The 13,029-nt window shown below is 38.8% G+C and overlaps 3 protein-coding genes, 1 non-coding gene and 1 pseudogene across 4 annotated transcripts; 3 read left to right on the forward strand and 2 right to left on the reverse strand.

Moving 5' to 3' along the window:
• The first annotated feature begins 653 nt into the window (after positions 1-653).
• Positions 654-726, forward strand: TRNAF-GAA (transfer RNA phenylalanine (anticodon GAA)). Its single transcript has one exon. It is a non-coding gene; the product is annotated as a tRNA-Phe (tRNA).
• A 199-nt stretch (positions 727-925) lies between these two features.
• LOC135636901 (prefoldin subunit 5-like) lies at positions 926-4,094 on the forward strand. The gene is made up of 4 exons (XM_065149055.1): positions 926-1,166; positions 1,250-1,353; positions 3,206-3,283; positions 3,870-4,094. Exons 1-4 carry the CDS (start codon positions 1,010-1,012, stop codon positions 3,951-3,953), a joined length of 423 nt encoding a protein of 140 aa, XP_065005127.1. The 5' UTR covers positions 926-1,009; the 3' UTR covers positions 3,954-4,094.
• Positions 4,095-4,184: 90 nt separating this feature from the next.
• On the forward strand, positions 4,185-8,938 carry LOC103989908 (probable rRNA-processing protein EBP2 homolog; annotated as a pseudogene).
• On the reverse strand, positions 8,060-8,571 carry LOC135636411 (uncharacterized). The gene is made up of 2 exons (XM_065148098.1): positions 8,367-8,571; positions 8,060-8,274 (listed from the first exon to the last, which is right to left on the reverse strand). The coding sequence occupies exons 1-2, from the start codon at positions 8,569-8,571 to the stop codon at positions 8,060-8,062; spliced, it is 420 nt and encodes a 139-aa protein (XP_065004170.1).
• A 292-nt stretch (positions 8,939-9,230) lies between the features above and the next one.
• LOC135636900 (thioredoxin-like protein YLS8) lies at positions 9,231-12,376 on the reverse strand. The gene is made up of 2 exons (XM_065149054.1): positions 12,206-12,376; positions 9,231-9,710 (listed from the first exon to the last, which is right to left on the reverse strand). The coding sequence occupies exons 1-2, from the start codon at positions 12,323-12,325 to the stop codon at positions 9,402-9,404; spliced, it is 429 nt and encodes a 142-aa protein (XP_065005126.1). The 5' UTR covers positions 12,326-12,376; the 3' UTR covers positions 9,231-9,401.
• Between the last annotated feature and the right edge of the window lie 653 nt (positions 12,377-13,029).

Below are 13,029 nucleotides of genomic sequence, written 5' to 3' on the forward strand. Positions count from 1 at the left end.
GGAAGCATTTCTAGCTTTGAATCGTCTTTATATCTTCTGTTCTCGAGCCATTTCTTTCCAAGTCTCCCACCAGAGCTTGTACAGATGATAAGATCTCTGAAGAAGCTTAAGATCTGGTCCATGCTGAAGAAGAGACGACGGCCGGCCAACGCGACTCAGCAAGGCCCGCACTCCGGCCACCGCTGCTCTTGCTCGGCCAGGCAGCCCACCGCTCCGCTGCCGTGGGCGGAGCTCGACCCCGCAGCTCGCGCGATCGAGGCGCTCCGAGCTCCTGGCGTGGCGCCGCCGCTGGACCTCACGTCCATCTTGACGTCGGCGGCTCATTCTGGCGCCCCCGCTTCTTACCAGCAGTACCTGGTGCCTTCCCCCCTGTTCGGAGTGCCGACGCCGCCGGGCGTTGTGAGGGAGGGGGTGTTCTGCGGATGTTTCACTGGGATTGCAGCTCTGGCTGCCCTACTCAGATACTGCTTGTGCTGCTTTCAACACTGGCCTTGCTGAAGTCCTCCCCCCCCCTATTCTTCTCCTTCTGGAGCTGCAGTATTGCAGTGTACAGGCCCAGTAGGGTAAATGATTCGAGTGTAATGTAAGCTTTTCATTTGAAGACACCTATCTCACTTACATTATATAAAATTATATCAAGAAACATTTTCATTGCGGGGATAGCTCAGTTGGGAGAGCGTCAGACTGAAGATCTGAAGGTCGCGTGTTCGATCCACGCTCACCGCATTTAAATTTTTTTAAGTTTAATAAACATTAAATTTATATATAATTTTCTTTTTTTTGTATTTAATATACCTTTCAAATAAAAGTAAATCATTTTTTAACTGAATGGTTTTAAAATTATCATTATACAATGTAATGGAGCCAAAGCCGGATCCGACCCGATAACATCCCTAATTTGGGACCGTTCGATTGTGCATGCTCTCTCGATACTTGAGAGCGTTCGACCCGGGCGAGCGGAGGCTCGAAGGGAGCCGCAGCGGCGGGTACCACGATTAGGGCTTCCGACATGGAGAAGCTGAGCCTGGAGCAGCTCAGATCCCTCAAAGAGCAGTCCGATCTCGAGGTCAATCTCCTCCAGGACAGCCTCACCAAGATCCGCACTGCCGCCGCCCGCCTCGAGAATGCCGCCGCGGCCCTCCACGACCTCTCCCTTCGACCTCGAGGTACCGCTGCCTCTATGATTCCTTCTCTCTTTGTTTCCGTTCCCATATCGTTCTGAAGCGAGACCCGTCTTTTCGCAACGTAGGGAAGAAGTTGCTGGTCCCGCTCACGGCGTCTCTTTATGTTCCTGGTAAGCTCGATGATGCCGAGAAGGTTCTTGTCGACGTCGGGACTGGATACTTCATCGAGGTTCTTCCTGTTCTCCTGCTAATAGATAAAGATGCAATCTTTCAACTGCTTTCTTGCTCTTTATTATGTAAAGATTGTATTTTTTTGGCGCCACTACTGGGTTGTTGGGAAGCCCTTTTATCCTACTGCTATGCCTCTGCCAAAAATTTGTTTGTTGTTGCCTAGGGTCCTGAAACAAAGTTAAAACACAAGCATAATCAAATAGTTAGTCTTCAGGCTTGTTCCTTTCTGCGTCCTATTTGAGTTGGAGACCTGAACAATAATTTGATCTCAATCAAGAAAACACCGGCATTCCATGGAATTGTGTTGAAGAAACCCATCTTCTGCCTATCTATTTGGCATGCAAAGAAACCATTTTTACTACTTGCGAAGTAACATTTTCTTTCTTGTTTAAGTCCCAACATCTGAATGGGTGAGCTAATGGTTGTGTCCTACAGTCTATACGGAATTTGTTGGATTACCAAGTTTTAAGATCCTGTTTCTCTCTCTGCATTATCATGATTTGAAATGCAATGTCACTTTAATACACTTCGATTGGCATTTACACCTACCAGTGGACAGTTTCTGTAATGGGAGATGAAGCTAGGGTTAATAAGAGAGCATGACATGAAAGGATTTAGTTGGATCATTTGCTTCGACTTGTTGATGGACATGGAAATTGCAAAATAAAAAGACTGAGAAGTGGAATTGGAGAGATTTTGGGCTTGTGGAATGGTTTGATTACGTAGATTGGTGTGCCAAATCATGAGATCTTAAGGATCTAACATATGGCATACCATAAATATGATAACTAGAAATATTTCAAATACATTGGCTTTATATGATAAAATTGTTACTTACGTATAACACTCAAATATGTAGTTATGGATATTGATTAATGATTACAAGTAAATATCATTCATTATAGACTATCATTAGGAACGCAGTTGGGTCTAATAATTTAACAAAAAAATATGAGGAAGCAAACCCTCATAATGACAAAGTAAGATGACATTAACATTTAGAGTTGATTATTCATATTCTGATATGGAATATAAACAACATCAAACAATATATCCATAACATAAGCCTATCTTATCCTTTATCAAAAAAATTAACATCAAAGTGTCAACAATCTACTGAAGAAGTGTCCATGAAGTATCCATCATATATACAAAAATGACATATTCATGAAGCTCCTGCCAATGTGAGGTCTGGGAAGGGTCAATGTACGCAGCCTAACTTCTATATACTCTGTGAAAAGAATAGTTTAGTAAATTATTGGACATGTAGCGAGAAATCTGATTCACACCAAGGATTTTAGGAAAACCTTTTTTAAAGCTGAATCTTCTATTCAGTGAACATCACTTCAGAAATTACAATTGATGGGAAGAGGGAACGTCATCTGGTGCATGGAAGCTTTTATCATTGTTAACACCGCTTAGCTCTACTTCCTGGAGTTGATAAGGTAATCATAGTTTAATTGCTTTGTTAATGTTCATGTTCTGATGATATCACACCGATGCAAGTTGCGTGATATTAGTGAAGGGATCTTTGTTTCCAATGACAAAGGGAATGTGTATATAGCTGTCAATATTCATAGTAGATGACTTTTGAGTTTAAGGAAGGGATCACCACTAAAGGGTTTTGAAGATAGAAAACTCATCCAGCTTCCATATGATTCCATCTTTGTGTACATTAGGCTGATCTAGACCACTTGATGAAACATATTTTGCTAGTCTGCCTTGCTCATCATCCATATTTCTATTTTAACTAAGAACTGTTACATACATTGTCTGTTTTGTATATTGTGGATTTTTACATGATCTTCCTTGTGATGCCTTTCTAATTGGTGTCACTTTATTCATAGCAGAAAACCATGGTTGAGGGCAAAGACTATTGTGAACGAAAACTTTCCTTACTAAAATCAAACCATGATGAACTCACGGAGGTATGTTCTTATCTAAAAAATTTTATTGTCTATATGCTTCTTGAAAATTGACTAGAATCGTCAAGGTCATGATTCAATTTGGCAAAAGCAAATCCATTTAGACTGAAATCAAATCAAACCAAACATGTTTTGTCCTTCGTGTAGTGTTCATTGGTTTAGGTTTGAAATAAAGCTGTCTACAAGTTGTGTTTGCGTGAAATAAGTGGCTTGTAGATACAAAATTAGCCTAGTTAAGCCGATATTAGGGTTGAACTCTTTTTTCCCCTCTATGTTCAACATAACTTTGCAATTTGACGTTACCTTACATGTCCAAAGATCCTCATGCAATTGATATGATATTTTGTTTGTGGATCTACTTTCTTGTTGAATCTTTTATGATGTCATCATCGGCAAGTATCATTCTCCTGTTCAACATTTTTATTGGTGGTCGGCCTACATCACATGTACCTTTTAGGTCATTAGCCTCAGCTCTCTAGCATCTTTTCTCTGTTACAAGTTTTTTTCCTTTTAGAATTTGGAAGTTGTGCATATACGGTTGCATGTTTCTATCCCCTCCACCACGTAACCCTCATTTCCTGATATGCAGATGACTACCAAGAAGAAACACATTGCAGATGAAGCTGGTCTATTGTTACAAGCAAAACTCAGGCAGGCATCCACAAGTACATAAGTTCAGATTGTTTCAACACTTTTTGTCACCAGGACTTTTTAAGAACTGCACCTTCATTTTGCAATGTATTTTGCTCAAGATAGGCAAATACATAGGTTGTTCTTTCCGGTAGTTATTTGATCAGCAAAACTGACTTTTCTACTCTCTGGTGTTGTGTTGTGTTTACTTTTTACGACAAGTTTCTTCTCTACATGTTCTCCTTATTTATTTACTTACACTTGGGTTTCAATCTAAACCAATAGTCGAGGCTCAACTGTCATTGAAGTCGCAAAACAAATTGATTGGCTCTGGACGAGATTCCTTGCAAAACAAAGTTTTGAATCCAGATATAAATCCAGCCTTTTGCCACTGCAGCCAGCCAAAGCGGGTGAGTTTCTCAATTTTCTGCTGGTTCTTTGAATTGATTTCACCTGTTACAGTCAAGACATGGAAACAAGTTTACGATATATCTGCAGAAGTCACTCTGTGGGGTGGTAAATGACCAGTGTTGACAAAAGAATGTATGAATTCCCAATTATGGTGTCATGATTTTGTGCTACCATGGACTACGCCTTTGGTTGCTAAGATTCTGAAGCATGATTCATCCTCTACCGAACAGATTCACGTGTTCTTGAGATGTGGTATTTTGGTTCGACTGAAGCAGTTGGTTTCCGTGAATTTATTATCTGCAAATTGGATCTTCTGTGAGTGACAGACACAACGGCGACATATCCGACAATACTTGATGTAAATGTATTTGCTGGTGAGCAAACTCACCTAAGCACTTTCTTAATATTAAGATAAAATTAAGAATAAATAGGTGGTATAATAAAATTTAATCCACAAAACTAAATATAAACTCAAACTTTTATTTCCTTTCTTTTTATAATTTTTAAAAAGTAAATAAAGAAAGGGTGTGTGTATATACGTAAAATAATTTTTCATGATCCACTAGTTATAGACGGCCCATGGAGTCTAAATGGGCCGAGTGTCTGTTGCTGGCCCATTACGAGTCCTTGTAACGGGTCATGACAATTGCATATCGGCAGACTGCTATATATCAAAACGATACATACATAACTTATCCGAGATTGGTCTTATTTCATTATAAGGTCGTTGTGACGAGCGTTATATAGTTCCAGACGGCCCTTTCGTTCTTGTTCGGCGACACTCCCAGCGGAAACCGCCGATCCATCACGCCCAGGTATACGCCTTGCTGGTAATCTTCCGCCCTTTTCTTCTTCTATTTCAGCATCTTCACTAAGTCGTTTACCTTCCCACGTAGTTCTTGATGGTAGATTTTGTGTTTGCTTCGTGTTGTATCATTGTTCTTTTGAGTTTGGATTGGGTATGCTGCTCTTCAGATTTTAGACGTTATCAGCTTGTTTGATCTTCATCTCACTTATTTTCCTAATAGTCTACACGATGAATGTTAACCTTGTTGATAATATAGGGCTATACCTGCTTTTGGATCTCCTTCGGCATATGCCTTATCTCTCACCTTTTTAGGCATTTCCTCAACAATATTCGCTTCCACAAAACAATTTGTGCTACATCTGCCTATGAAAATCGAAATATCTAGAAAGCAGCGACAAGTTTCTCACCGGTTTGGATGGGCCTTTATACTCTATTAGATTAGATGAACCCTAGATTGTTCACTTAGTGTCAAACATTATTGTGTCTTGTCTACTAACTAGGGGATATATGGAAATGAAGGTTTTTGAGATTTTTGCACTTTTTTTGCCACTTTTCTGATTACATCTTTTATGTCGTCGAATGACGATTTTGTTTAGGTTATTAACTTGATAGTAAAGATTGTAAAGATACTTGAGTTGGAGATACGAAAGTGAATAGGAGAATTTTAAATTTTGTTTGTTTAATGTAAGTCCAGAAAAATATGTTTTGCGGTCCAACAAGCTTGAGAAATGACTATGACTCCAGTTTCATATCATTCTGCACAACAGCTTAATTGTTAACTTTATGACCCATTTTTAGGTTTATATGTTCTGCTTTCGAAATAAGTTTCAATAAATTTATCGGTGTTTAGGGGAATTATGACTAGAGCATCAACATATTGGTGCTTTAATTTTATTTTCTATATTTTGCATGCTGCTGTTTATAATGTATGTACATTTTCTAACTTCTGGTAGATGTTTATCTAATGCTATCCATCATGAAATGCTAGTGCCCAAGAATGTTTTCTCCATTTTCCCTCTTTGTTTTTCCTCCTATGATTTTTCACTTCCTTTTAATTCTCTCTATTTGTACCTTCAGTTTGTGCTTCTTAAAGGATGGTTTGGCAAGATGTGTCACTTAGATACAAGTCCATCTGCTTTATCTTTGTTTTTCTTTAGTTTTTACTGTCGATTATCTTTCCATGTTTCGATTGCTTATCTTGTTATTGTTATGTGGACAATTACTGAATGATTGGTTTTGTTGTCTTTTCTTCTTTCTCCAGTTAGTAACTTAATTTTCATCCTGTGTTTCAAAAGCTGAGAACTTGGAAACTAATGCAGCTAAATTGTTTCATATATAAGACTATAAAATTATATGGTTTGACTGTGTTTCTCATGGACAGTCCATAATGGTTGCACTCAGGGGTGCAGAACTTCTGCCAGATGTATTAATGCTGGAGGATGACAATGTTGGTGAGGAATCTGAGTCCAGATCAGAATCTGAACCTGGGGAAGTGGCACTGAGTGAACCTTCAAAGAATGCTGTTTACAACAAGGAGGCTCTTCTTGAGAAGCTTGATGATATAACTTGGCCGGAAAATGTTGAATGGATTCACAAGCTAACCATTGATCATGCTCAGGAGCAAGAAATTGATGTAAATGATGACCTGGCATGAGAGTTGGCATTTTATACCCAAGCATTAGATGGCACTCAGCAGGCCTTTGAAAAATTACAGGCCGTGGGGATTCCATTTCTTAGGCCTCCAGACTACTATGCGGAGATGGTAAAGAGTGATTCTCACATGTTGAAGGTTAAAGGCAAGCTCTTAGTAGAGAAGAAGAAGATAGAGGAAGCTGACGAGAGGAAGAAAGCAAGGGAAGCGAAGAAATTGGCCCAGAAGACTAAAGAGAGGGCTAAGCGCAAGAAAGAGGACATTGAATCAGTTAAAAAATGGAGGAAACAACGGCAGCAAAGTGGATTTGCTAGAGGGAACAACGAGGAACTGGATTTGCCACTAGACGAGGAAAAAGGCTTTGAGAGGTCGAACAAAAGGCGCACCGGGGTGGCTCCTGGTGACAGGACTGGGGGGTTCAAAAGGAAAGTAGGCAATGAGAAGGGTAGGAAGAAAAAGGGAATTCAGAGAAGCCAAGTTTGGTCATGGAGGTAGGGAAAGGTATGAAAAAACAAAATACTGCTGTGTCAACCAATGACTTAAGAGGCTTCAACAAGGACAAATTCCGTGAAAGCAAAAGGAAGAAAAAGTGATGTAGATATCATCTAACCCTTCTGCTTGGTATGAGCCCTGAAATTTAGCGAAATCGTTTATAGTTTTGGCACTTGGAATTACTAGAAAATGCAATCCCATTTTTGTATGTGAGAAGTGAAAAAGCTACTTTTTAGCTCATTTTCATTAAAATATCTCATCATATATCGTCTTTCTGAGTAGGATGAAACATTTAAGCCACTTGTTACTCCATTTGGAAGTGCTCCATTGCAATCTACCATACACAAATTCTATGCTTTCTGCTTGATATGCCTTAATGATGTGTTTTTCTTCAGTGTAGAGCAACTCGTGCTGTCTGAATCTGAAAAATATTCCTCGCGAGCTATCTGATTGAGAAAGTACACATCATCATCTATCATCTATTGGTGTCAAGCCAAAGGTACGTATGTTTCCCCTCTTCAGGCTCTTGTAGAAGATATAATCACATTTAGACTGTCACACAGCCAAGCTGTGAACAATTCGGGTTGATTTGATTGTCTTCTTTCTTTCGAACAATGTGGATTGTGAAGCTGAAATAATTGTTGTTTAACCCTTATATATATATATATATATATATATATATATATATACTTTCATCAACCATGGAAAACGTTACAAAGAGTGTTGACACTCCAAAACATCGTAAAAGAACAACCCCGGCTGGCCTTTCATGTCACCTTTACTGGCCTTAGCTAGCAAAAAGCAAGCTTTGCTTAACCTGTTGAATCCTCCTGAGGCAAGCTTGAGCACGCCTTATGGCTGCCTCGACGCTGCTGTCGCTCTTCTTCCGGCTCCCATCACGACCACCGGTTTGTCTTGATGCTGATGACGACTTCTGTGCCTTGTTCTTCTGTTGCAGGCTCCGCCGCTCGGTCTCAGTCTTCCTCTTTCGAGTAGATGACGCTGCGAGGAAAGAGAACAGAGAAAGAACAATCGATGTGGTTGACGATGTATGAACAACAGGTCGGAATGGAGAAAAGAGGGGAATAAGATACCTTGTGTGGGAACAGCAGCAGAAGCCAGAGGAGGACCGAAGGCGTCATCATCGACAGCACGGGGGAAGAGTTGAGCGCCGGAGTTGGGTTGGGAGATGAGCGATTTGAGATCGAGCTTGAGATGGTGGAAGCGGGTGGGATGCTGCGATTCCAGCATCTCCAGCTCCTCCTTCGCTCTCTCCACCAACCACGACTCGTACGCCATCATGAGGATAACACCAAAAGACTCGTCACAGTGACCATCTTTTCTCTTTGCTTTGCTTATACTTTATTTATAGCAAGTAGAGGAGGAGACCGCAGGGAATTGCTGTCATCACACCTGGTTGGAATTGGAGCGAACGCTTCGGGCTCTGCGGCGTGACAACCATCCACCACCATTGTGTTCCACTTTCTTATACTACGAGTGATGGACGAAATCAATAGAATATTATACCTTCTTTGCTTCAAAAACATTTGCTCAAGAAGGGAAATCTATAGAATATCATTCTTTCCTTCAGAATAATATGAACTTGTAAATGAAAGTTGAGAAGGTCTCAGAAATATATTTGAACTCTCAGAGATTGAATATTGAATATTGAATATTGATGAAACTTAATCAAATTGATCAAATATTCATTGAACATAAATTTAAACTTATAACTTGTGGATGTAATTTGATTTTTTTTAATTTTTTTAGAGATATGAGATTATGCTCTCAGTTTATTTCTCTTAATATATGAATGTTCAGAAATCAAATATTGAATTAGTCTAAATCAAATTGAGCAGAATTAAATTATATCATATTAAATAATAATTCAATCTAAAAACTTCCTTTCAGTTTTATCTTTTCACACAAATGAATATTTTCAATGAACAACTTGAATATGAGTTCCAATACAGCATTCATTAAAAAATTATCCTCCAACATCTCAAGTTTTGGAACCAGAATAAATATTCATAATAATTTCGAGGACCAGACATGAGCATTGCAACATTACCGTCATTGCAACATTACCTTAATGCAATGTTTAGTTACAAGGAAGTAATATATATCCATCAGTAGCGATACTTGGTGGAGTAGTCTTTTGGAGCAATCACCAGACCACGGCCTTTCCTTGCACCCCTGTACACAGTCTCCACGATGTCGATGAATTCCTGCTTATCCTTGAGGGCCCAATTAATCTTGTTGTTGTTCCCTGTCCCAAGATCGATCATGATATGCTTGTTCCTGAAGAAGAACATCACGGTCGAGGGATCATACAGCTCGTACATGGTATTGAAGTCTGGCACCTCCGTGATATCAACCAGGTAGATCACTGCAAAGTTCTTTATGGTTTCTGCAACAGAAGCCAGCACTTCATCCATCTGCAGACAAAAATATCAGATACCCTAAGTTCCATTGGGTGACTACATATGACACAGATACATGCATGCCAAGTTTTCAAAATTTTGTATTAATCCCTTTCCGTCAAAGTGTTGTGTATGCCCTGAAATCAATTATACACTACTGAGGAACAAGCAAGCAAGCCATTAGGTTCTAATTATCTGGAGTTAGCTACATGCACACTCTATGTAATTAGAGTATTCAAATATATTTTTATTATTTCTAGTAAAGACTTACTATTTCTGTTTGCATTTCCTAACACCACTAATCCTAATCAACTCACTCTATCTAACCATAACATTCATAAGTTAACTTTGAATATATTCAGTATAAATTGAGCATATATTTATGTTTTAATATATAAAGTCACCAGATATTCCTATATATCTCTGAAACATATGCATGAACACTCCTTTATGTTGTTCTAGGGGTTTTCAGATATAGAGGAAATCATCAACAATTTTGCAAGTAACTCATATTAGAAGATCTATAAAAAAACCTCTTCAATTTGCCGATCAAGAAAATTAAAATATTGTGTTGGCTTCTATCATCAGACCTTGAAGTTGGGATTACTGACTGAACTGGCACATCTCAGCCTCCGGCCAAGCTGGATATGATAGAAGCTACTGATATAGTGCACATTTTAGTTTAAATTAATATTCAGTTAGCTCAGATGTGTTAGGTTTATGGCTTAGCCTTTGATTGGATAAACTAGGTTCAGGCATATAAATTTTGTTTTCTATCCTTAAATGGTTCCAGCATGTTCTTTGTCATGGATTTCAGGTATGCCATTAAAAAATCAACTAGATTAAAAATTGAGTCGTGCTAGATTATGAGTAGGTATGCGATTGTAGGAGTTCAGTCAGCTACTATTTCAAATAACAAATAATTATGAAGTGAAAAAAAAAAAGATCATGTGATTTCTTCAATGACTACTATTTTCTTATTTGTTTTCATAGTACACAAGTCAAAGAAGAAGCCAAATTAAGCAACAAAGTTCAGCAGTTTGCCTCTCTCTCTTTTTTAAAGAAGTCATTCATCCTTATTAAACCAAGCTAAAATCCAGCTAACCCAAAACAGAGAAAGATAATGGTTACTTGTCTATTGGGACTTCAAGTTTGAGCTATATGCCTACAGAAAATAGAACTCTCTAAGTAATTTTGACATTGGAGGAAGTAATGGCATCTGATTGTCCAGTTAAACTTCACTTTCGTATTCTCTTGCCTGTTCTCTCATAAATCCTATGGCTGCTGATTTATGCTTTTAATATATTCCCAGAAACAATACTCTGTTTTCAATCCAATAAACCCGACCGAGTTGACCTGAACCCTCACTATTCACTTACATCAAGATACCAACTATACATCACTGAGCTACTAAAGAATAAATAATAACTCACACTATTAATCTCTTAGAGTGGAATATGGCACCAACTTAAAGATAATCTCTTCCAAACTGTAGCAATCCAAACTCATCTCGGAATAAGACCCTTTTTTCGGAAGACTGATTAAAAATCCATGGGTTTTCACCTGGATTAAGAATAAATTCTTATAATACAATGAATATATTGATGAAGCAGAGGAATACTTTTACAGTCATCTTGTGATGCAAGAGAATAATGTAAGCAAGATGATAAGAAAGATGATTATTTATTCTCATTATCGGAATTAGAACATTTTTTCGGAAGTCTGATTAAAAATCCATGAGATTTCACCTGGATTAAGAATAAATTCTTATAATACAATGAATATATTGATGAAGCAGAGGGATAATTTTACAGTCATCTTGTGATACAAGAGAATAATGCAAGCAAGATGATAAGAAAGATGATTATTTATTCTCATTATCGGAATTAGAACATTTTTTCGGAAGTCTGATTAAAAATCCATGGGATTTCACCTGGATTAAGAATAAATTCTTATAATACAATGAATATATTGATGAAGCAGAGGGATAATTTTACAGTCATCTTGTGATACAAGAGAATAATGCAAGCAAGATGATAAGAAAGATGCTTATTTATTCTCATTCATTATATGTGAACGCCAATCTATTCCAATTGAAATCAGCATAAACCCCCCTACGTACAAATCTGAAACTTTGTTTGATCGAAGTCCGTACAATCGAATGTGTCCAAACTCTAATCCCTGACCCAAATCGGTTGCATGTCCAACCACACTGCCAAGCATGGCGGAGATCAGCAGGGAACCATTCTTGACTGACATTTAGTCAACCAATTATAGAAATCAGGTAAAGACTACTACAACGGCAAACGAATGCTGCTACTTAGGGTTAGTCCAAAACAGAAAAAGAAAAGATTGTAACTTCATGTGGATTTCAGAAATATAACGGACGAGTCATACCATTTCGCACGCAAACCCTAATTGATGGCCGATTCCGACCAAGAACAGAAGCGAGAAATAAAAGGGACCCAGATCAAGAGAATCAAGAAAGAGGAGAATAAACACGGGGTTACCTGCATGCAGGTCTCGTCCCAGTCATGGCCGAAGCGGATGACGACCAGGCGCTCCTCCTCCGCCAGGATCGCCTGATCCACCGCCCACCCTGAGTGCAGGTGCGGCAAAAGGTACGACATCTCTCTCGCTCGCCCTCTATCTCTCTCTCTCTGCGCGAAAACAGAACCAAACGAGCGGAGAAAGCAGCATATAAATAAAATAATAATATTTTTAACTTTAGAATCATCTGGAAATGAGGGAGAGCGTGGGCCCACCGAAGCTCCCAGACAATCGCAGCCGTCAGATATATCAATCTTGTCCGAATTAATGGCTATGATCGTCCATTCAATCTCCCAAACGTATCATTCGCTTTCTTGCTAATTGACGCCACCAATTACTTCCTTTCGGGCCGCCGATAGTCCAACGCTTTGGGGTCCACTTTAAATCCTCCAGTTACAATCCAGGTAGCAAAGAGAGGAAAACGATGAGACTGATGATGTTAATTTGTCACCGCCGGAGAGCTACGTGTCAATTTCTAATTGGATTTTAATTATTTTTACATATCAAATGCCAGACAAAAATAGATAATATATTTTTTAAATAATAATAATAATAATAATAATATAGAAGTCCCAAAATTTGCCTCTCTCATCGCCCTTCTCATCAATTCCTCTCCCTCCACCCTCTCATTGTCATAAGAAACTCCTCGCTTTCTAAGTATTCTCCCTTATAACATGAGTGTCCTCCCCAATATTCAATAATAATATCATAATCTAAGACTCTCCCTTATCACCACCATATGTCGATTACCTGCGTAGCTTTCTCCAGCGATGTAGAAGTCATG

The sequence above is a fragment of the Musa acuminata genome, chromosome BXJ3-4 (genome assembly GCF_036884655.1).
Source record: "Musa acuminata AAA Group cultivar baxijiao chromosome BXJ3-4, Cavendish_Baxijiao_AAA, whole genome shotgun sequence".
Classification (NCBI taxonomy): Eukaryota; Viridiplantae; Streptophyta; class Magnoliopsida; order Zingiberales; family Musaceae; genus Musa; species Musa acuminata.

Excerpts from the sequence above, each read along its gene's own strand:
- LOC135636900 (XM_065149054.1), bottom strand. The coding sequence starts at position 12,325 with ATGTCGTACCTTTTGCCGCACCTGCACTCAGGGTGGGCGGTGGATCAG. Across the intron at positions 9,711-12,205 it reads GGGACGAGACCTGCATGCAG|ATGGATGAAGTGCTGGCTTC; the intron begins GTAACCCCGTGT and ends TTTTGTCTGCAG.
- LOC135636411 (XM_065148098.1), bottom strand. The coding sequence starts at position 8,571 with ATGGCGTACGAGTCGTGGTTGGTGGAGAGAGCGAAGGAGGAGCTGGAG. Across the intron at positions 8,275-8,366 it reads TGCTGCTGTTCCCACACAAG|CGTCATCTACTCGAAAGAGG; the intron begins GTATCTTATTCC and ends CTTTCCTCGCAG.
- LOC135636901 (XM_065149055.1), top strand. The coding sequence starts at position 1,010 with ATGGAGAAGCTGAGCCTGGAGCAGCTCAGATCCCTCAAAGAGCAGTCC. Across the intron at positions 1,167-1,249 it reads CCTCTCCCTTCGACCTCGAG|GGAAGAAGTTGCTGGTCCCG; the intron begins GTACCGCTGCCT and ends TTCGCAACGTAG. Across the intron at positions 1,354-3,205 it reads GGACTGGATACTTCATCGAG|AAAACCATGGTTGAGGGCAA; the intron begins GTTCTTCCTGTT and ends TATTCATAGCAG.